Source organism: Neolamprologus multifasciatus, chromosome 5, assembly GCF_963576455.1.
Source record: "Neolamprologus multifasciatus chromosome 5, fNeoMul1.2, whole genome shotgun sequence".
NCBI lineage: Eukaryota > Metazoa > Chordata > Actinopteri > Cichliformes > Cichlidae > Neolamprologus > Neolamprologus multifasciatus.
In genome coordinates this window covers 18160139-18182410 of record NC_140443.1, presented here as the reverse complement: position 1 = coordinate 18182410, position 22272 = coordinate 18160139, and the positions used below count along the sequence as shown (strand labels likewise).

Here is a 22272-nt window from a genome sequence, read left to right as displayed (position 1 = left end):
ACGATATGGCATCCTTGCTTCTGTCAGTCTGCCCAGGGCAGCTGTGGCTACAACTGTAGCTGCCTCCACCAGCGTGTGAATGAATAGTGGAAATGTAAAGTGCTTTGAGGGTCTCGAAAAGCGCTATATAAATGCAATCCATTATTATTATTAAAATTGCACAGTAGAGTGTCACCTAGCAGTAAAGACAATGCATCAGTGTGGAAATATGCGAGGAGAAGTCATCTCAATAACAGTTTCACATCATCACAAAGGGAGGTGTAGAGTCTCTCTCTCTTTTTTAATCTGACACCAGTTTGGTTCTTACTCATTTTAACAACTCAAACTTTAACTATTAAACCATGAGCAAGTCTAATCTCCCAGTGAGAGCCGCATATTTTATCTCAATGTGGGAGTTAAACTCTGCATTAAGACTGCTCGTTTGAGATGTTCCACAAGGGTATTTCATTTTGGAAGACAGCGGGCTAAGAAGATTATAAGCACATTTTTCAATTTATCTCACACACCCTGACTCCTTTTATTGGCTGGGACCCTCTTATCATGTTTTGCCAGCAGCTAAAGCAGCCATTGGCATCTTCCACTGTATCCTCTACTTTGGAGTAGTTGCATTTGATGCAGTATTAGACACTTATTTTTACCCCGAGTGTGGCCTTTTTGAACATTTTGTTTCTCATAGTTGTGCATGTGCGTTATTAATGCGTTTCGGGGTTCTAAATGGCAACTTGATGAAATCAAGTTAATTCAAGGGATGACTTTGGGAAAACAGAGGATTACATAAAAGTGTTAAGTCTGTGTTATTCATCATCTGGACCTTGAGTGAGTCACAAAGGGAGAGAGGGGGAAGGGGGTGGGAGAGAGAGAGAGAAAGGGAGAGAGAAGTTGCTGATGTTTAAAAAAACGGGAGAAAAAAAGCTGCAGGAGTAACGATATAAAACCTTGAGACAAGCGGATGCTCCTCTCTCAAACCCGCTGCCATCTCAGTGGTGGAAATGTTGGAGTTGGGGAGGGTCGACTTTGAGGTGACATTGACGCTATGTAGACGAAAGTGAGGATCCTGCGCTCCATGTTACGTCCCTGCTCGCTTCAACTGAGACGGCGGCAGCTCCTTTTCTCCGTCTTCTCTCCCCTCCTCTCTTTCAGCACCACTCCTTTAAGGACAGCACCTCGCTCTCAAAGACGCATTTGCCCACTATCCTCTCCCCTTTCGGATCATATATTCGCTCGCTGTCGCCGAATGCAAAGTTTTCACCGCGGTTCGACTCAGTGCAAGTGAAAGGAAGTTACTTTTTTCCAAAATCGGGATATTCCCCCCGGAGAAAGAATCTGCAAAGTAGCGGACTGTATTGTAAGTATTCACTTGTACGGGGTGCAATTTACATAAATTCGAGAAAAGAAATGCCTTTGTTACACGCGAGGACCATCAAGGAATTTGCCATGTGCAGATGTGCTGAATTTGTGTAAGGATATGCAGCTGCGCGTGAGGTCGACGAAGACTTTTTACTTTTTTCTTAGTTTTCATCAGGAGCCATTAGCATCTTCTTTGATCTTTCTGTTCTACAGCCACATTTCATGTATGTGAATGTGTGAATATGTTTTGTAGATTGTGTAATTTAAATACGCAGAAAATGCACAAGCAGTTCTTGTCGCGATGTCTCTTAGATGCAAAATGTCACATTAACTTGGAATAGAAGTGGTGTATTTTTATTAGTAGACTGAAATATGAAAAAATAATACTCTAGCTTCCATCTGTAAATGCAACCCTGGTACCCCGCTTCTCTCAATTACGCACAAGGTAATAAGGGGGCACAGAGAGCGCACTCTCTACTCACGATTTTAGCGGTCGTTTATTTTGCATTTAAAAATGCTATTTAAAATACAAACAGATGACGTAGATCTTTTACGTTTATTTACCTTTTTTTTTTTTTTTTTTGCATTAACTAAAATAACTATTGCAAATTAGAACTCTATTCCATGGATATTTGATGTAGATCTATATTCAAATTGCAAATTCTGGTGAGTTATTACCCTCTCCAGGTGATTCATTATCGAGTCTGATTTCTAAATGTGTTTAATTGCTTTTCTCTTGTAAGGGAGCAGTGAGAAGTGGGCCATTGAATTTAGAGCATAATGAATCAAGGACAAGAGCAGGCTCTAAATTTCTGCTAACATGGATTCACTCCAGGCAATTAAAAGTGATTCATATTGCATGAGAAGCTTTTATTTGATCCCGTGGGATTCACAGAACACGGGACAGACTTTTTTGTCACCCCTTAAGAAATGTCACGACATATATACATGTATAAAGAGAGAGAGAGAGCTAAATAGATATAATTCAAAGAAATATTCTTTCTGTCATTTAACAGAATTTTTTTTAGGAATATTTAATTCCTCTTTAAATGTTTTTTTTTTATTTCACCCAAGGAGTTAACATCCAAAGTGATTATCGCAAAATTAATCCCTCATTATTAGGACATTCGTTTTAAGGCTCTATACATATATATTTTGAATAAGTATATTTGCATTCAAAGCAACTAACAATATCTAATTTAGGAATGTCACTTTTTCTGTGAAATTTATAACTATATTATTATTTTTGTTTTTTAGGGTCACTGGACTGTTGCTAAGGTCCTCGCCTCGCCTCTCCTCCAAATCACTCGCTGTACCCCAGTTTTCGGTTTTTTTTCCCCCCCTCTCTCGGCTGTTGTCTGGGAACTGGAAGTACGGGACGGATAAACTGCTGTCTATCTGGACCAGTGCTGAAAGCCCCTCTTCTCCACTGGTCAGGACTGTCCGACGCACACCTCGACCATGGCTACCAACGGGACCAAAGCCTCGGACGGACACGTCTTAACGGAGACGGTGAATGACGCGCCCACCACCACGCCAAACGACAAACCCAAAACCTTGGTGGTGAAAGTACAGAAGACGAAAAAGGAGATACCCGAAAGAGAAACGTGGGGTGGGAAATTTGACTTTCTCCTCTCTTGTGTCGGATACGCAATCGGACTTGGAAATGTCTGGAGATTTCCTTACTTATGTGGAAAAAACGGTGGAGGTAATGAGGAATTCTTGGCAATTTTCAGTATATCCACACACCAGAAGGAGCACAAAGATCTCGACATTAAAACCTGACAGTTTGCCCAGGACTTCTTTATTTATAACAGATATAAACTGCATGTCCAGTATAACCGTGCGTAATTGCGCACAGACAAATAGCTGTGACGTGATCTGGGGCGCAGAAACAAAACACCCCTAATATGTTTTATTGGATTATGTTGAAAATTATTAGCATATCCTTTGTCGTCATTTACACACCTTTACTTCTCACCTTTCATTCAGGGGCCTTCTTGATTCCCTACTTTATGACCCTCATATTTGCTGGTATGCCTCTGTTCTTTCTGGAGACGGCTCTTGGTCAGTACACTTCTATTGGAGGTCTTGGAGTGTGGAAGCTGGCTCCAATGTTCAAAGGTAAATTAGATATATATATATATATATATATATATATATATATATATATATATATATATATATATATATATATATATATGTATATATATTTGTTAAGACTTGAAACTAAATTTTCTAAATAACTACTTTATTTAGGCATTCTAAGTGGACTTACATGTGTTCCTCATTTTGTTTTATTCAGCACAATTTGACATCACACCTTTATTTTCCATTGTTTCAGGTGTTGGCCTGGCTGCTGCTGTTCTTTCCTTTTGGCTCAATATCTATTACATTGTTATCATTTCCTGGGCTATTTACTATTTGTACAACTCCTTCAGTGCTGTGAGTATTTGATATTTAAAGTCCTACATTTCTTAGCAAATGTAGTAACAGGGCACTAATTCTGAACCTTTAAGGGCCGAGATTTTCCAGACATAGCCCTGTCTGTATTGTTAGTACTATTACTTTCTAACCCTTTAATCATGAGACAGGTGCTGTTTGCCAGTATCTCTTATATAAGGCCTCACAGCCCTTAACAGAGTATGACATTTATTACTTCCTTTCCCACATAATTAGTGCCTTACACAAGGTATTGATAAATGCATTTGGCGATGAAGCATTCACTGCTCTGAGAAAACCATGAAATCTCAGTGTCCCGAATGGGTATCGTGGTCTTGGCAGCTTGACAGCTAGAGAGAATAGGCAGTGGGAGAGTGCTCCAAATAAAAGAACCTGTGTGTGTGTTTGTGTTTGTGTGCGTTTTCCTTAAATTTCAGGATTTGCCGTGGCAGACTTGTGGAAATAGCTGGAACACAGATCGCTGCTACACCAACTACAGCATCACAGACACCTCAAACCTCACCAGTGCCGTTGTAGAGTTCTGGGAGTAAGCTGGACATTTCAGTTAATGTTATTAATAGGTTTTAAGTGCACAGTAAGGTTAGAGGTTCCCTTATGTGCATGATCATTACATCATGGGTCAGAGTTAGATATGGCCATTTGCATATGATGACTCAGTGGCCATATCCGTTAATAGCAATCTACCCAGAATATCAGCAGAGGAGGAAAATCTGTGCACAAATGGTAAATGGACTGAAAAGAATAATGGGTGAGAAAAATAACGTGTGCACAGAAGCACAACTTTCTTTCGCTATCATACCTTTAAGCTTTAAGGATGAGAAAAAAGCCATCAAAAGACTCTTTGTGAATATCCAGATGCATGTAGGCATATTTGTGTATGCTTCCATGCATGCTACATATGTGACATCAAGGATGCCCTTGTGTATTGTAGTAAGACCCCTTTACTTCCCTCCAGACGAAACATGCATCAGTTGACCGATGGCCTGGAGAAGCCTGGGGAGGTCAGGATCCCACTGGCTATCACACTCGCCATAGCATGGGTCCTTGTCTATTTCTGTATCTGGAAGGGAGTCAGCTGGACTGGAAAAGTAAGTAGAAGAAGAAGGTACAGACATCAGCAGAAACAATGAAAAAGCCAAATATAGAACTGGAACAACAGAACTTTAGAAAATTGTTGAAATAAAGGGAGTTACTCACTTATTTTAGAAATTTTGTGTAATTTCCTGTTAGTGTGGGAAAAGAGCTTCACTGGTACACTGTCACAAAAAAGTTAAAAAAAAATCATACAAAAATGACTAAGATTGGAGACATAGGCTATTCCTTTGGAATATGAGTTTGCATCATCTGTACACTGAGCTAAAGTATGAGATTTCTATTTGCTGTTGCTTGATCTTTATTTTGGTGTCTGTTTTTTTCAGTATGGCAAAAAGAGTTTCAACAATTTCCTAACTTTCACAACAAGATCCTCTGCTGATTCATTTTTATGCAGTAGATGTTATCTTGGCTGGCATGATTAGTGTTGACTTTGACAGCACAGTCTGAAATTAGTTCAGATAAGGAGGGAAATAGTGCGCCGGGAGTGTGCTGAACCCAGTCTTTCTGGGGTCACTGTGCCTCTGGGAGATGGCTGACTAGGGCACTATGCTGCTCTGTGTGGATGGTGCCTCAGTAACACAATAAGTTGATGAGATTAACAACTTGTCGGTTTTCAAACTGCGCTCTTGCCTCGCATGACAAATATTCTCGGGAGATCTTAAAGATGGCTTAGAGAGATTATTTTGCAGTAATCACGATTTTGTGCCCCGTAGGTGGTGTACTTCTCTGCCACGTACCCTTACTTCATGTTGTTCATCCTGTTTTGCCGTGGTGTCTCTCTGCCCGGTGCCTTGGATGGAATCCTCTTCTATATCACACCAGACTTTAACAAGCTTAAGGAGTCTGAGGTGAGCTCGCTGCTCTTTCTGATCATGAATACATGTAGATATTCTGCAGCAACAACCAAAATTAAGGTTGCTGCAGAGTATAAGATGAGCCCCAAGAGGATGTGTTTTGGTTTTTGGGGTGATGTTTCAGGGTTTTTTTTTAACATTATGTAGGTCTCTGTACCTACATGAATGGATGGGAACTAATAAGTCAACAAGATTCCAGATACATTTTCAGTGATTGCAGAGCTTTAACGTGGATGTCTGTGAATGATGTTTATAACCATGATTGTTCATTGCAAGTACCATTATTAGCACAGTTCACAAATACTTTCTTTTACAATATTGATTATGAGATAATGTGTTTATTTCTGTAAAGACTGAGAAGTTGAGGTCAGATCACGATGCAGTGATTTGACAGTTGATCAAATAGCATCAGGCACAACAAAACAATGCTTAGATGTTACAGTGCAGAACAAACAGCTTCCCTTATTCTAGCATTTATGCACATGCTTTCATCAGAGAAAAGAGTCCTGATAATCAGTAAATGAATATAATCCTGGCCGGTTTTTCAAACAAAAATCTTCTTTTAGCAGCAATTTTTGCACAAGCACACTTACTTGAACCTCTTTTCTGTCTGTGTGTCAGGTGTGGCTCGACGCTGCCACTCAGATCTTCTTCTCCTACGGGCTAGGATTAGGCTCTCTGATTGCTCTCGGCAGCTATAATCCCTTCACCAACAACGTATACAGGTAGGTGAATAAAATACTGTTTCTGTTTATTTACAGCTTGAATTAAATGCCTGTTAAAAAATTACCATCTAACACCACTCACTCATATAATTTATTCATTTATTTATTTATTTTTTATACGGAGACCGTGCAGATGTCTCTTCCTGGGATTATTTTTGGTTTCCGTGACAGCATAGTGTCTGCAGTGCGTTCTATTTTGGGACTATTTGAGCCCCCTGTTATATCAGTTGTTTCATTATTTTGGCTCCACATAGCATTTTAGATTCAGGTACACACATTTGGTGACTGTCACAGGCTGTCACCTTATAAAATAAACACTGGTCATCTGCCCATTTGTCTCTCTAGTCATAAAACTGCTAGAAGTCACTGCCGTTTTATAAAATCAGGACATTATCAATGTATTCAGCTGTTGTGCCACTGCCAGATGCAAAATGGCTTTCCACCTTTTCCTTTCCACCCCACCCCCCAGCACCCCACTCCCACAAGCCTCGCCACAATGTGTGACGGGTTGATAAGGAATTGATATAGGCGTGACAATGGCTGCAGCGTGCTTTGTCTCCCCCCTACAGAGATTCTGTCATTGTCTGCTGCATCAACTCCTTTACCAGTATGTTTGCCGGCTTTGTCATCTTCTCCATCGTGGGATTTATGGCCAATGTGACAAAGAGACCCATCGCTGATGTGGCAGCCTCAGGTAATTGCAATCAATGTTGAAACTCAATAGTAATAACAGACACAGGCAAGAGATAATATGACTACAAATACGGTGCAAAAAGTCAGCCATTGCAGCTGCTATAATTTTGAAGGGACAAATGATTTTTTTTACACTGTTGGTCCAGATTGCTGGGATTATTAGAAGGGAAATACTTTGCAAAAACTCTCTGTACTCTCAGTCCTTTACAAATACTCAGCTTTGACATTCAGTGTACTTTTTTCTCTCAATGACACTTCGAGATCAACTCCTTTTTTTGTTTCTTCTTTTATCAAGTGTTACACTTTCAGTATGAGCCCAGTTTAAATTTATTGTTTTGACTTCTTTAGTCAAAACCAGATACTTTTAGCTGCTCCCTTATTCACAAGGAGTCACCACAGTGGGTAGCTCCCCATGTTTGATTTGGAAGATCTTTACATCTGATGCCCTGCCTGATGCGACTCATATAGAGTAATCTCCAAGGACAGGAATCAGGAGCCTATCACTTGTTAGGCAATTGTGAAAGCCATTACACTATGGAGCCATTACATCATAGCCAAATACCACATGTTTTATTTGTGTCCCACTGTCAAATACAAATCACATTATCTCTGATATTTATCTTTTATCAGGACCTGGCTTGGCTTTTTTGGCATATCCAGAGGCTGTCACCCAGCTCCCCATTTCCCCTCTCTGGGCAGTGTTGTTTTTCTCCATGCTCTTGATGCTGGGAATTGACAGTCAGGTAAAGATATTTCAAGAAAAATTGTTTCCTTTTACCAATATGAAATGCTTTCTAAAATACTTTTCTAACCTTCAAATAAAAATGATCTAAGTTTTCAGTTTGATACTGCACTAATGTGCCAAAAAACTTACCATTGCTCTTTTGCTCAGATACTAAACCTTAGCTATGTTTTATTGTGACAGAAATGTATTGTGTAACACAGTTTCAACCTGATTCTGCAATCTCTCCAGTTCTGCACTGTGGAAGGCTTCATCACTGCCCTGGTTGATGAATTCCCCCATGTCCTTCGAAAGCGTAGAGAGATCTTCATTGCAGTTGTCTGCCTTATTTCTTACATCATTGGCCTGTCCAACATCACACAGGTGAATATGAATGTGCACTAACTCTGAATGTGCAGCATGTCAAACATAAGGGTTGTGGGCCAGAATCGGTCCTACAAAGCGCCCCCCATGGCCATTCATGCTGCACCACTGTAATTAAGCAACAAATTATTAAATAACAGATTTTTTTTTACTACTTACCCTGGAAATGTCTGTATTTTACAGTAAGTCCAAAGTAAAAAACAAAACAAACAAAAAAACAGGTCATTTAATAGGACATTTTCTGTGAATTTACCTTCTGTTTTACAACAACCAGACATTAACCTGATCAATGCCTGGATTTGTTGGGTTCATCTTTACACTTTGTAAAACAGTCATAGGGTCTAATTCTTGAGACTAACATGCCAAACTGATTCACAATATTTAGTATTTACGCGAGTACAAAAAGAGATCCCCCAACATCTACTAGCAAGATTCCCATGTGGTGTGATCTGGTCATTAAGAGCTCTGATTTGCATATCATATCAACATATCCTTGAGAAATGATAAAATGGCTTTAGTCTAGTACACGTTCTCTCCAATTTCTAAATTTTCATTGAAACTGCTGCATATATTCAAGGAGGAGGAACCCCAGCGCTTTGTTAATCACATCATAAGGTCACAAACAATTTATTAAAGTAACCTGACTGTCCGAGGAGGCGATTATCCCAAAGTTTTCTCGACACATTCATTCTCCTTAGTGAATGAGCCTTTGTAGACACTTCATAAGCTTCTAACATGTTACCTTTATACTCGGACTGTCTACTGATTTCATTTTCGGGGCACATTCATCCTCCCCCAAAGGAAAACAGCCCTTTGGTTCTCCTGACCCCACATTCGCTGCTATTTTTGTACTCTCAGGACAGCCATACTCTGCAAATGGGATTCAAAAGCTTCAGTTGTTCCAAAATCGCTAGTATATTTTATTATTTCCTCAATAATTTTCAGTCTTAGCATTTTAGTATTAGTCACAGCTCATTTATGAGTGAATGACCTCTGTGTATAAGACAAATTTTCCTGGGGCTTATGCACAGTGCGCTATTTTAATCCCATTTTAATCTACAAGAGCTGTTTTAACCCAATTATGACTGTAATTAAAATAGGTGTTTTAGTCTGTTGAAGAGAAATGTCATTGTACTTAATCATTTGTCTTTTCTACTATGCTGGATTTCAGATTTGTGTAATTAAATGACATTTGAGGGCTTAACACAGTTCTATAAACTATTGTTTACACATAAATATTTAGCTATCAAAGTTTATTTTAATATATTGGAATTCCAAACTCTGCTTCTTCTATTGACACACACTGAGTCATTTCCCTCAGGTAACATTATGCTAAAAACACTTCAAAGATTTGCAGCAGTTTGAAATGCAAGACAAAGAAAATGATAAGCAAGAAAAAAAAAACAAATTGCCAGTAATATGCAATAAAAGCTTCTTTATCTCTTGAGCTATGACAATTCAAGAGACTGCGCTGTTCCTCTATTCCAGTCACATTGGATTTCCATCATGCTACATGCACAGCACGTTATTTTATGGCAGTTATTCTAATCGCTGTTCCAGGCAGTATGAAGTATATCAAGCTTCAAAATGTAGAAGTGGACAAACTCCAAGAAGTCCTCTTGAGCTGGTCCCTAGAATGACTTGATAGCTGCAAGGCACTAAAGGCTGGCACTGTTTTTAAGTAGAAATTTGAGCCATATTGGTACTGTGTGCACTGCACAGTAGGAGAAACACAGCTTTTCACAAAGAATCCATTTAGAGTTCTGAGTTCATCAGTTGGATGTTTAACCATTTATTCTCACTCTTGATGTTACTTCACTGCACTAGTTTAATACTGTCCCGCACATGCCTGTAAGTGCTTTTTCCATTACTTCTCCTTTCTCATCATGTTCTTTGCCTCTGTTTTCAGGGTGGACTGTACGTGTTTAAACTGTTTGATTACTATTCAGCTAGTGGGATGTCCCTACTCTTCTTGGTCTTCTTCGAATGTATCTCAATCTCATGGTTCTATGGTGAGCCAAACAAAAAGGTTTTTTTTTTCTCCATCTTAGAACAGTAAGTGTTTTCTGTCTTTTAGCTGCCAATTTGGTGTCGCTAAAATGCCAAGCTCTGACATCTAATACTCAGATGGGAAACATATGAATCCACAGTGACATAATGATAAAAACAGCACTGATAATGTTTTTGTTTTTTTTGTTCCAGGTGTGAACAAATTCTATGACAACATTGAAGAAATGATTGGCTACAGACCATGTCTCTGGTGGAAGGCCTGCTGGGTTGTCTTTACTCCACTCGTTGTGGCTGTAAGTGGCAAGCAAAAACATAACACAAAAGAAAAATAGTACTCCACTGTGGTCAGCATTTTATTTGAAGGCACTCTGCATATTGCAAATGACTTGAACCATTCATTTAAGAAAAAGTGTGCCATTGTTTGATGATTGCTTCTCTCTCTGGCTGGAGTCTATTTCTTTTCACTGACACTTGATTTAATGCTTGTGTAAACTTGCATTTAAGCACCATCATCCAATAGTGTGTCCAAACCACATCTGTATAAGACAATATAGGAAATAGTACAACAATTTGCAAAACTCTTATCTTAAACATTATGCAGTTTGGTAGCATATTTGTAAGCATAATTAGATCTATTCTCTTGTTCCTCTTGCGTACAGGGAGTCTTCTTGTTTAGTGCAATACAGATGGTTCCTCTTACTATGGGCGACTATGTGTTCCCTGCCTGGGGTCAGGGGGTCGGCTGGTGCATGGCCCTCTCCTCCATGATTCTCATCCCTGGCTACATGGGCTACATGTTCCTCACACTCAAAGGCACATACAAAGAGGTAAGACAAATATATTAATGCTTGACTTTTTTAGTTGTATTTCACAAATTGTTATAATTGCCTGCTTGACACTACAAAAATTAATATAATTAATTAGTGGGATGTTATTATTTTTAAAGCTATAGTATAAATACCAAGAGTGTATGGCTGACAAGTAGCTAAAGATATACCAGCGTATAATGCATCACTATACCCACCTCTGAGCTTTTCACACATCTAGTAGCTTTACCCTGGACTCTGCAGCTGAATAAGCCACACTCGGTGTTTCAAGTGGATTACTTCTTATGCATGATTTTTTTGCACAAGCCAAACTGATATTAGCTCATACAGGATGTAAGGCGATCCTATATGCAGATAAAGAAAAATACAAGCCCAAAGGATTTAGTGAAAGATCCATTTACACCATGTACAGAAGTTTAGATAAATATTTAGGTCACCACAAATGCAGTCTGCTTTACCAGAATACACTAACCCATGAGCTATATTACCTTTACTTTTTATTATTTTCATAATGGGCAGCTTTGAAAGTACTATGAAAGGATTATAATTAAGGGCCAAACAGAGAACCTGTGCAGGCACCAGCAGTCTTCTATTCTCCTTCTTCTTCTTTCTCCACTGGCAGTTCCCTGATTCTTTTTACCGAGTTTAATGGCTTTGCCATGAGTGCTCTAGGGCCACCAGTGGTTGAGTTTTGGCAGTATGTTTAGGCACATAACTTTTAAAAAACACAAATGAGGCAAATTAGCTACTCGTGGATTCCAAAGAATCTTAATATCACCATATCTTTGGGACATATCATGAGTACATATTCTAGCATAAAGATGTTTATTCTCAGTGCATTCTTGTGCTCCTTTCCTAAGTCCTCATGAATTCTCCCACCCACCTTGACCTTGATAAAAATGTCCTTGAGTTCAAGGAAATGTGACTAGGTAAAAGAGATAGGATGTACTTTTGAAACACAGCCAGCAATGCAGGAAATACCAACACGTTCTTAAATTGTCAGTATATTACGCCTCGGGAGTGAGAACGGGCTGCATCTAACCAGTAGACGGTCGTACAATAATAGTAAAAACAGAAAAACATAATCAGAGTCAACCAATAGGCACAGAAGGCTTCTATTTCAGCCTATGCTTGCTCTGTTGTCATCCATTCATCAGGTCTGGCTGCACAAACTAGGCTCAAGGACTCAAATGGAGTTCACACAATACAAAGCATCAGACAAGTGGGTTGATTGTCACAGAACTGCTGCTGAGTTTTCCTTATGCCCAAGAAGGTCTCCTAGTGCCTCTTTTCAGTGAATAAAAGAACAAGACATTCAGACAAAATTGGCATCTGCTGGGAATTTGCATGTGTGACCATTAATATTGCTAAAAGCTATGTCAACGCCTATAAGAAGGTACAAACTTGCAGTTTCTAGTGTAAAGCTATAGAACTGATCAGTTCTATAGCTTTAGTAGTGTTTTGTTTTTGTATGATGTTGGACGAGAGAGATATAGGCCATAAACAAGAATTTTTGTGTGGTGTCTCTGGAAGGCCCCAAAGCCAGGATATGTCTCCTTGTCGTGTCAACCTAATTGATGCAACCATCATGAGTGATTTCATTGAAAGGTTTAAAATAAATACAGGCTACAGTTTTTTCTGATGTCTACAAATATTGTCAGAGGTGATCTTCAAAACAACCCTCTCTATAGTTATCACATGGATTTTGACTTTTCTATCCATTTGCCCCTTACAGGCAATTGATATAAAAAAAGGAAATTATACTGCAGCACAGCATCTCTTTCATAAATTAACATCAGTCTTGGTGTACACACTATGCACTTTTCTCTGAGTCCCTAGAAGCCATGCAAATGGTAAAAAGAGGTTTTATTTTCAATCAGTGCTAACATCTACATCTTCAACATAATCAGATCAAACTGACATTGTGACTGTACCCTGCTGAACTTCTTGGCCCCCTCGTTGCCGCTTGCAGCTATGTTTTGTAATTAATTTTGTAATTTAGAAGCCAAAAGATGCTCTACACTGAAAGGGAAAAGGATGAGCATAGCGAGTGCGACTTTGCTCCATGCAGTAAAACTGTACAGCACCACTGTAATTCAATGGTTTTATAATAAGTAAAACACACTAGCATCCTGGGCAAAGTAGTAAATTGTCATGAAGCGTAGAGCAGTGATAAAAGGATTAGTGAAATAGATTTTTAATTAGTTCTGTTAAATAATTTCTGATAGCTGTGTGCTGTAACAGCGACAATGACTTACAACAGCCATGAAGTCCTTGGTAAATGACGTTTATATGCAGGGCAGTGCCACGCTGCATTTTTATTGACCTGATGTTACTAATCACTGTAAGAGAATTCCTTTTCTGGTATACCATTTACATTAAAAACTTCTTGATTTGCAGTCATCCACAGTGAGCCGAATAAGCAGGCTTACAGATAGTCTCTTAGTCTCCTCTGACAGATATAGCTTTATAGTCACCAATGACAGAATAAATGGGCGATAATTGCAGACAGTGGAACAGAGGCTATCAGAGGCGATGTGCAGGCGTCAGATCCTGCAGTAACAGCTGATGGCTGATTGTCTAATTGTAGCAATCAGCAAGTTGATTAGTGCTCTGCACCCAGGCGAACACTTAGTTTCACAAACACTCCATAAAAATGTTGACTGCAAAGCCCTGTTCTGACGCTGCATAGCTGAGAGCATTTTTTAAAAATTTAGTAAGTTTAGTAAGTTTGGCCCATGCAAGTTTGTTGGTGACATTAGTAGGTTTCACTCTCTAAAGGTATATTAATTCAAATAACTTTATCTCAGGTTGGAAAGTGCAGACATCTCCCCTCATAGCATCCAGCAGAAGAATGTTTACATTCAAAGCCTAAGGTCATTTATCCCTTAAGCTCACAGCTGCATAGCTCGTGTGGTTTGTTACAGCCTTTGGATTTGAACACAGACTTCTCAGCTCACGATATTAACTGTGGTACCGATCTTCTTCTCAGCGTCTGCGGATGATGATCAAGCCTTTGGTACTGGTGAAGGCTCAGGAAAATGGTCCAGACCAGCAGACAGAAAACCAGAATCAGAACCCTGCTACTGAGGAAGCCTACATCTAAAAAGGTCTGATCTCTGTCTCAACAGCCAGACTGGCACTCCACAATAGAAGAAACGTAATCAAGGTTGGGAACAACCACTAGACTTTTATGTCTGCTTTTATTCACCTACCTCCTGGGGACACGTGAAACCAACCTGATTACACAGTTATTTTTAGGGGGTTTTCTGTATGTTTATTTGTAAAATACAAAGTTATAAAACTTATGATGACAAGCAAATTATCCAGCAAAGTTATTGTGATATTATGAATTTCATTATGCAAAAAAGTTAGCCTTTTTAGAAAAGGAAATGTGACTTAGTAAAATACTGTATATTGAATATATATAATTTAAATTTGGAGGCCCATGTTGATTCAGTAGTAATGTGCTTTGAGTAATCTACTAAACTCCAACTATTATACAAAAGGGTTTATTGGTAAAATGCATTTTGCATGTCCATGAAATAAATACATCAAAATAAATGCCGTGTAGTAGATGAAAACACAATTTGAAAGTTAGCAAAGTGGAAATGGAATATTGAGCAATTTAAGGCAAAGACAATGTGGGAACGTGCAACAGGTAAGGCCAAATTTGCTTTTATTTTTAAAACAAATTTAACTAGACTATCAATCCCCTGCAAATCCTGCACTTCACCTGAAATGTTTACTACCCGTGTCTGGGGATACAACTGAAAAGCACAAGTACAGTATGGAATTTCTAAGTGTCCAATTTATTTTTGGCATGAGTGAAAACTGTGACCACAGCAAAAATAACATATATAATACATAGCAAGAGACTGTTATAATTGTTTCTTTGTTTTCTAAAGAACAATAACTTTGTATGTTGTCCAAATCTTTTTTGTAGAACAAGTTTTAGGTTATTTTCTATGTGTGTGAGTGAGAAGGACCAAATTAATGCTCTGAGACTGCTGACCCACTGAGCATTTATGGATTAAATAAAGAGTCTAATTAAAGTAATTATTTGAGAATCCCCTTTTGACTCGGTATAGAGCAGCAGGGTAGTGAAAAGAGCAGTCGCCCACAAGCACAGTTTGAATCTGTAAACTAGTACCTCTAAAAATAAAGGCGTAGCCGTTACAAAACTCCTACATGTGCACTGCATGTAAAGTATTTCTTCTGGAGAGTAAACATTTGGAAAATGGTGACTTTTCTTCAACTGACACCAATTAAGTAGAAGGAAAAGTGTTACGCTGAAATAAAACAATACTAATTCAGAGTTTAAACTGTGAGAGCTAATAGGCTGCAGTGTAGCGTGCGAGATGATTTCTATCATTACTACCATTATTCTGTCTGGAATCGTTTACTTGTGTATCTATTTAGTAACCCACTTCTCAGGAACAAAGGTGGAAGTGACCAAATTCTCTCAGATACTACCACGATACACTGAAACAATGAATGCTGTATTAAACGACAACAAGTGTGAAAATGGTCATTTTTTCCCATAAATTCAACATGCTACCTGAAGCAGCAACAAAACATAAAGTCGCAAACCAGAATGAAGACTTCACACATATATATATATATATATATATATATGAATATATATATGTATATATATATATATATATCTACTTGGGTACATTCAAAAGCTGATCCAAATTCCTGCCTCTCTTCTGTGTGCTATCTGCTCTGCTAGTATATTTTCTTTCACTGTGTATAAGCTGTTATGGCTTCACAGATTTTGGTAGAAGCCATAAGTTGTTCCTATTCTGTCTTATATTTCCAATACAAGAAATGGGCAGATAAACTTTGGCACAGACACAGAACAAAACTGGCTGAAGTACTGTTAACAGGACATAGCCAGATGCTTTATAGGCCAACACCACCGAAAACTACTCCTTTTCATAGGGTGAATAAAAACCTATTATAACATATCAAGTTGCTCGGCAATATAATAGCATATGAGTAGATCCTGACTTTGTGACAGACCGCAGATATCGCTGTATTACTACGAAGAAGGATCAAGAGAATTTGCTTCTGTGGCAGCTATGCGACAGGAATCAGGTTGAACCAGTCCCATCTTTTCTTTTATTTATGTTTTTTTTTTTTCAAAGATGTGTTTAAATGTGCAATGACTAAAGGGTTCCGTGAATTTTGTATAAAGTTACCATATTGCAGTTTTCTCTCTTGAATGATGTTGTAAACTGGACTGTGTAATACATGTATCTGTGAATGTCCGTACAACCTGGATTTTTTTTCCTTTCGTCTAAATGTTGAACAGAAAAAAATGATATAATTTGCTGTTTTCTGCAATAATACTGTCTCAGAAACTAAAGCACATATCTCTCAACTGTAAAAAAACAAAACAAAAAAAACTATGAAGATAACAGCAGAATAGATTAATAATAAAGAAGATGATGATAATAATAATAATAATAATAATGTAATAGAAATGTCTAGTCAGAGAATATTGTTTTGTATATTTCTAGCTGTTTCATGGGCCTAATGTAAAATATTATATGTAAAAAAATATAATAAATGTCTAGATGGTGTTATATGAAAAAGCATGATTGCAATATATGTTATCTGCAAAATAAATAAAGTTCTATAGATTATAATCCCTGTGTTATGTGTTCATTCCATTTAAAGGGTAGCTGAATAAAAGTCCACTCCATTTTAAATGCTTTCATTTTCTAAAATTATTTATTTATTGTGGAACTATGCAGGTGGTTAATTGTGGAACAAATTGTTTTATGAAAAACATTTTACCCTTAGAAAAAACTTAAAATATGTGATAAAATTCAAATTATTTTCTGTTTCTATAAAGAAAGATGTTATTGCACATTACTGACCTGTTCAGTACTATGGTAGTTTTTTTGCACGAGTTGGTGAATATGCAATCAGCTCTGTCACTACAAGAGATGTTTGCTGTAAACATAACTGATAGTTTCTGACAAAATGGTTCATGCCGCAGTAACATTCTTGTGACACCTGCACTGAAAGCTGGGCCAGCACAGACACTACAGCTATTGTGGCTAAAAGCCAATTCCTCCAAGCCACAATGCACAATACATCTCTCTGCTGTTATCCAGTGGTTAACCTACATTCATTTCAGTCCAAATAATCATCAAATAACCAAAATATGCACATAGAGAAGCAAGCGTGAGAAGTGTACACATCGTAATTTAACGGAATTTATGACTAGGGAAGTTGGAACAAAATATGTGACAAAGGGATATTTAAATAATAAATGTAACCTTCAAAAATGTGTTTTTTTTTAAAAAATCACATTTCCTTTTTTATTCTGAAACTGTCAAAGCGTATTGTCAAGAATTAGATGTAATGAAACAGATGTAAATGTCAGTAGTTTAGAGTCACTATTTAGCATCAAGGCTATGGACTTGACACTCTATAAAAGAGCACACCAAGCTCAATATGGCAAAGTCTGGGAGTAGCACTTCTGCAGGAAGCCAGTGTGCTTTTAACTGCTTGTCTGATAATGAGATTTAATCTCCCTTTCCAGCCAAATAATTGCAGAAAGCTCCAACACAGAAAATCCCATCATGGCCCAATTTTTGCAGCAATTGAGTAAGTGAGCATAGGTAAGTAAGTAAAGCATTGTTTCAGTTTCTAGCTAAAATCCAGTTCATGTCTTGTGAAACTACACAAAATTCAAATTAAAAAAAATCATTGGAGCCTGACTCTCCTTAACCAAAAAAAACATGATATGGAAGTTACTCTGTTCTGTACAGCCACTGTTTGCCCTTACAGCGGCACCATTAAGTGATTGCAGAGATTTCATGCCAGCAGTGCCGAAGAAGGCATGGGAAATCAAGACAAGACAGAGTAGTGAGGGTACATTGGATATATAATACAGCAAACAGTGTTTGTTATGTGAGCAAGGCAGCAAATGCCATTCATCATCCTAAAATAGTTACAGGCTTTTGGTCAGCTTAAGTACATGGGATAGAATATAATGTGAATGCAGAATATGTAAAGCATTTATTGTCATTGTGTTGGTGGTAACATCATCACTTCTTGCAGCATTTTTAAGTAATGTTGCTTCAGAGTTTGTGTTAGGCTTGCAGCCAATGCCAGATGTGAAACCATTTACAGTATATGTGCTTGCAGCTCAGCCATTTTAGCTATTTCCTTAGCTAGTATAGTGCAAACACACACCACTATTGGTGGTTAAACACTAGTCACAGTATTACTTTTTCCTTCTGAGAACCAAGTCTAACTCCGGGGTTTGGGATTTGGTACTTTATAATATACTATCTTGTCATGTAAGGTAGAGCCTACAATAATACATACAGAGAAAAGCCCAACAATCATATGACCCCCTATGAGCAAGCACTTTGGCGACAGTGGGAAGGAAAAATTCCCTTTTATCAGGAAGAAACCTCCGGCAGAACCAGGCTCGGGGAGGGGCGGCCATCTGCTGCGACCGGTTGGGGTGAGAGAAAGAATACAGGATAAAGACATGCTGTGGAAGAGAGACAGAGATCAATAACAGATATGATTCAATGCAGAGAAGTCTATCAACACATAGCAAGTGAGAAAGGTGACTGGAAAAGAAATATTTAGTGCATCATGAGAATCCACCAGCAGCCTATGCCTATTGCAGCACAACTAAGAGAGGATTCAGGGTCACCTGGTCCAGCCCTAACTATATGCTTTAGCAAAAAGGAAAGTTTTAAGCCTAATCTTGAAAGTAGAGATATTGTCTGTCTCCCAAATCCAAACTGGAAGCTGATTCCACAGAAGAGGGGCCTGAAAACTGAACACTCTCCCTCCCATTCTACTTTTAAATACTCTAGGAACAACAAGTAAGCCTGCAGTGTGAGAGCGAAGTGCTCTAGTAGGGTGATATGGCACTATAAGGTCATTAAGATAAGATGGGGCCTGATTATTTAAGACCTTGTATGTGAGGAGCAGGATTTTGAATTCAATTCTGGATTTAACAGGAAGCCAATGAAGGGAAGCCAATACAGGAGAAATCGGCTCTCTCTTTCTAGTCCCTGTCAGTACTCTTGCTGCAGCATTTTGGATTAACTGAAGGCTTTTCAGTGAGTTTTTTGGACATCCTGATAATAATGAATTACAGTAGTCCAGCCTGGAAGTAATAAATGCATGAACTAGTTTTTCAGCGTCACTCTGAGACAGGATATTTCTAACTTTAGAGATGTTGCGCAAATGGAAAAAACAATCCTACATATTTGTTTAATATGTGCGTTGAAGGACATATCCTGGTCAAAAATCACTCCAAGGTTCCTCTCAATGTTACTGGAGGCCAAGGTAATGCCATCCAGAGTAAGAATCTGGTTAGAGACCTTATTTCTAAGATTTTCAGGGCCGAGTACAATAACCTCAGTTTTATCTGAATTAAGAAGCAGAAAGTTAGCGGCCATTCAGGTCTTTATGTCTTTAAGACATTCCTGCAGTTTAACTAATTGGTGTGTGTTATCTGGCTTCATGGACAGATAGAGTTGGGTATCAATGCATAGCAGTGAAAATGTATACTATGTCTTCTGATAATACAGCCTCAGGGAAGCATGTATAATGTAAACAGAATTGGTCCTAGCACTGAACCCTGTCGAACTCCATAATTGACCTCAGTGTATGAAGAAGACTCTCCATTTACATGAACAAATTGGAGTCTATTAGATAGATATGATAGAAACCACTGCAGCACAGTACCTGTAATACCTACAGAATGTTCTAATTGCTCTAACTGGATTGTAAATACTCAGCTATTAACCTAACATGAATGTCTGCAGGAAATCTGAGCACCAACGAGCATGCAAATATCTGACAGAATCCCCACAGCCAAACCTAAAATGTTTTTGCTAACCACTGTAATAATTTGCTGCCCAACAAATACAAATATAAAAACTGTAACATTTTCTCTGGGCACTCCTGCTTACTCCCACTAACTGAAGAAAACTGGTGATTCTAAATTGGGTGGGATAGTTGTGGGATCCCCCCACAACCCGAATTACAAACACAGTAGAAATTGCATGGATGGTGCCTCAACATAGAGTAAAATGTTCAAAGAAGTATGTATGCATGCATTTTTTTTTTTTTGCTAATGCATGCATTAGCATTGAGCAAGAAAACAAGAATATTTTATCTTTGGTTTTACTACAGTGGTCATGACTGTATCAAATTTATACACATATAAATAAAAGTCATGTTTGCTCATGGTAAGTAAGCAGTGGTGTAGCAGATGTGTTAGTTGTCCTGATGGCACAGATATGAGATAAGCAACGCTGACAGCTCCAGTCTAGCAGAGGTAGTAGCAGTTCAGAAGTCACCTTCAGGGCTCCAGCAAAACACAGTGAAAATGGTAATCTGTTTTTCCACCCTGCCAGCTTGGCCAAGGCTCCCAGTAGTATGCATGCTCTCCAATGAAATTACTATCAGAAGGATTTTTTTTTTCATGAGAAAGATGCTGAAAAGTTGTTGCCAACTGCAGTTTACTTTGCAATGGGAAACACCATAGCTGTGAACATTTACAATTTGTTTCACTTGTAAGTTGGGTATCGTTTAGGTTTTATCCAATACCGACGCTAAACCGGTACTTTTAAAACAGTGCTGGTGCTTAAACGGTGCTCGAACCGGTGCTTAAAGAATGGAGAACAAAAACTTTGTCCAAAAACCTCTTATGTTTTTATTTTTAGCAGTCTCTTTTTTTCTGCAAAATGATAACCAAGTTAGCCTTTTCTGTTGATACAACATACCTCCTTTGGTTGGAACCGGTGCTTAAACAATGGAAAACACAAACTTTGTCCTAAAACCTGTCATGTTTAGCTGTTTTTTTTGTAAAAAGATAACAATGTTAGCCTTTTCTGCAGCTATAGGGCATTTATGGTATCACTCTATCAAACAAGAAGACAGTCGCATGTAACTACGACGGTGTTTGCTAGTTCACCTTATATGCATTAATTTAATAACGTGGTTAGCCTACTCAATGTAAATTACACACGAACAACATTAAGCTACTCACGCAGAGAAGAACGGCTGCTGCTGCCATCATCATCCGTCATCATTTCTGCTACACTGGCAGGGCTAGGGGCCAGGACTCTACTATTCGGGTTCTTGGGGAATGTTGCTAACTCCGGGTCCGATAACAGGCACTACACCGGCAGTAGATGTGCTCGGTGCTTGGTCTTGCAGCAAGCTATCAAATATTCGTGCATTTCTCGGCTTTTAAAAAAATGCTATGCGTCGCCAGGTGTTTCATCAGATTCGAGGTGTTACCCCCTTTGCACAGTATCACCTTAAAGCACTTGTTGCAGGCTGGTGAGTTTGCATCTTTTGCTGTGAAGTGCAGCCAGACTTTTGACTAGTGATGTGTCAGTTGCGAACGAAATGGCTTTTAGAGCAGGATCTTTGACGTGAACGACGTGAGCCGACTCCTACGGAAGAGGATTAGGGCCACTGGAAAAAAGTCTGAGAAAAAAGTCAGAATTCTGAGATTAAAGTCAGAATTCTGAGAAAAAAGTCAGAATTCTGACTTTTTTCTCAGAATTCTGACTTTTTCATCAAAGACTTTTTTTTTCAGAATTCTGACTTTAATCTCAGAATTCTGACTTTTTTCTCTGAATTCTGACTTTAATCTCAAAATTTGGACTTTTTTCTCAGAATTCAGGAAAAGAAGAAAAAAAAGACATGCACACTTTTTTTCCCCCCCAGTGGCACTAATCCTCTTCCGTAGACTCCTTATCAAGAGCCGTGGGTTGTTGTTTTTTTTCTTTCTCTCACCCTCTCTCGCGTAGGGGTGGGTTTTTATAATCGATTTATCGATTAAAATCGATTCTGGCTTGGATAACGTAAAATCGATTCATTAAAATCCTGAATCGATTTTTTAATATAAATTTATTTTGCCCGAAATGCCAGAATCTCTGGTGAAATCTCAACAACCACCAAACAGCTAAGACAGTAAATGAGAGCAGGAACACGGATTCTGCACAAAGACATAAACACACAGTGCAACCCGCGGATCAGAATCAGTTAGATGTCGCCTTTCTCACAGTCGGGGTTGAAAGCCGACAGCTTGCTGATTCTGATCCGCGGGTCCGCGCTTTGTGTTCACGCCCTTTACACGC

At 38.6% G+C, this 22272-nt stretch overlaps 1 protein-coding gene across 2 annotated transcripts; it reads left to right on the top strand.

Moving 5' to 3' along the window:
* The first annotated feature begins 907 nt into the window (after window positions 1-907).
* On the top strand, window positions 908-20962 carry slc6a1b (solute carrier family 6 member 1b). 2 transcript variants are annotated; one of them, XM_085159376.1, is made up of 15 exons: window positions 908-1345; window positions 2605-3055; window positions 3340-3471; window positions 3692-3792; window positions 4227-4336; window positions 4766-4898; window positions 5619-5753; window positions 6381-6484; window positions 7054-7178; window positions 7808-7920; window positions 8151-8282; window positions 10192-10294; window positions 10485-10585; window positions 10952-11119; window positions 14112-20962. In XM_085159376.1, exons 2-15 carry the CDS (start codon window positions 2809-2811, stop codon window positions 14223-14225), a joined length of 1818 nt encoding a protein of 605 aa, XP_085015502.1. In that variant the 5' UTR covers window positions 908-1345; window positions 2605-2808; the 3' UTR covers window positions 14226-20962. The 2 variants fall into 2 exon arrangements, with proteins under 2 accessions (XP_085015502.1, XP_085015503.1); XM_085159377.1 differs by lacking the exon at window positions 908-1345 and adding an exon at window positions 1397-1571.
* Window positions 20963-22272: the final 1310 nt, after the last annotated feature.

Coding starts and splice junctions, on each gene's coding strand:
- slc6a1b (XM_085159376.1), top strand. CDS start 2,809: ATGGCTACCAACGGGACCAAAGCCTCGGACGGACACGTCTTAACGGAG. Junction 3,793..4,226: donor TGTACAACTCCTTCAGTGCT/GTGAGTATTTGA, acceptor CTTAAATTTCAG/GATTTGCCGTGGCAGACTTG. Junction 10,586..10,951: donor TTACTCCACTCGTTGTGGCT/GTAAGTGGCAAG, acceptor TCTTGCGTACAG/GGAGTCTTCTTGTTTAGTGC.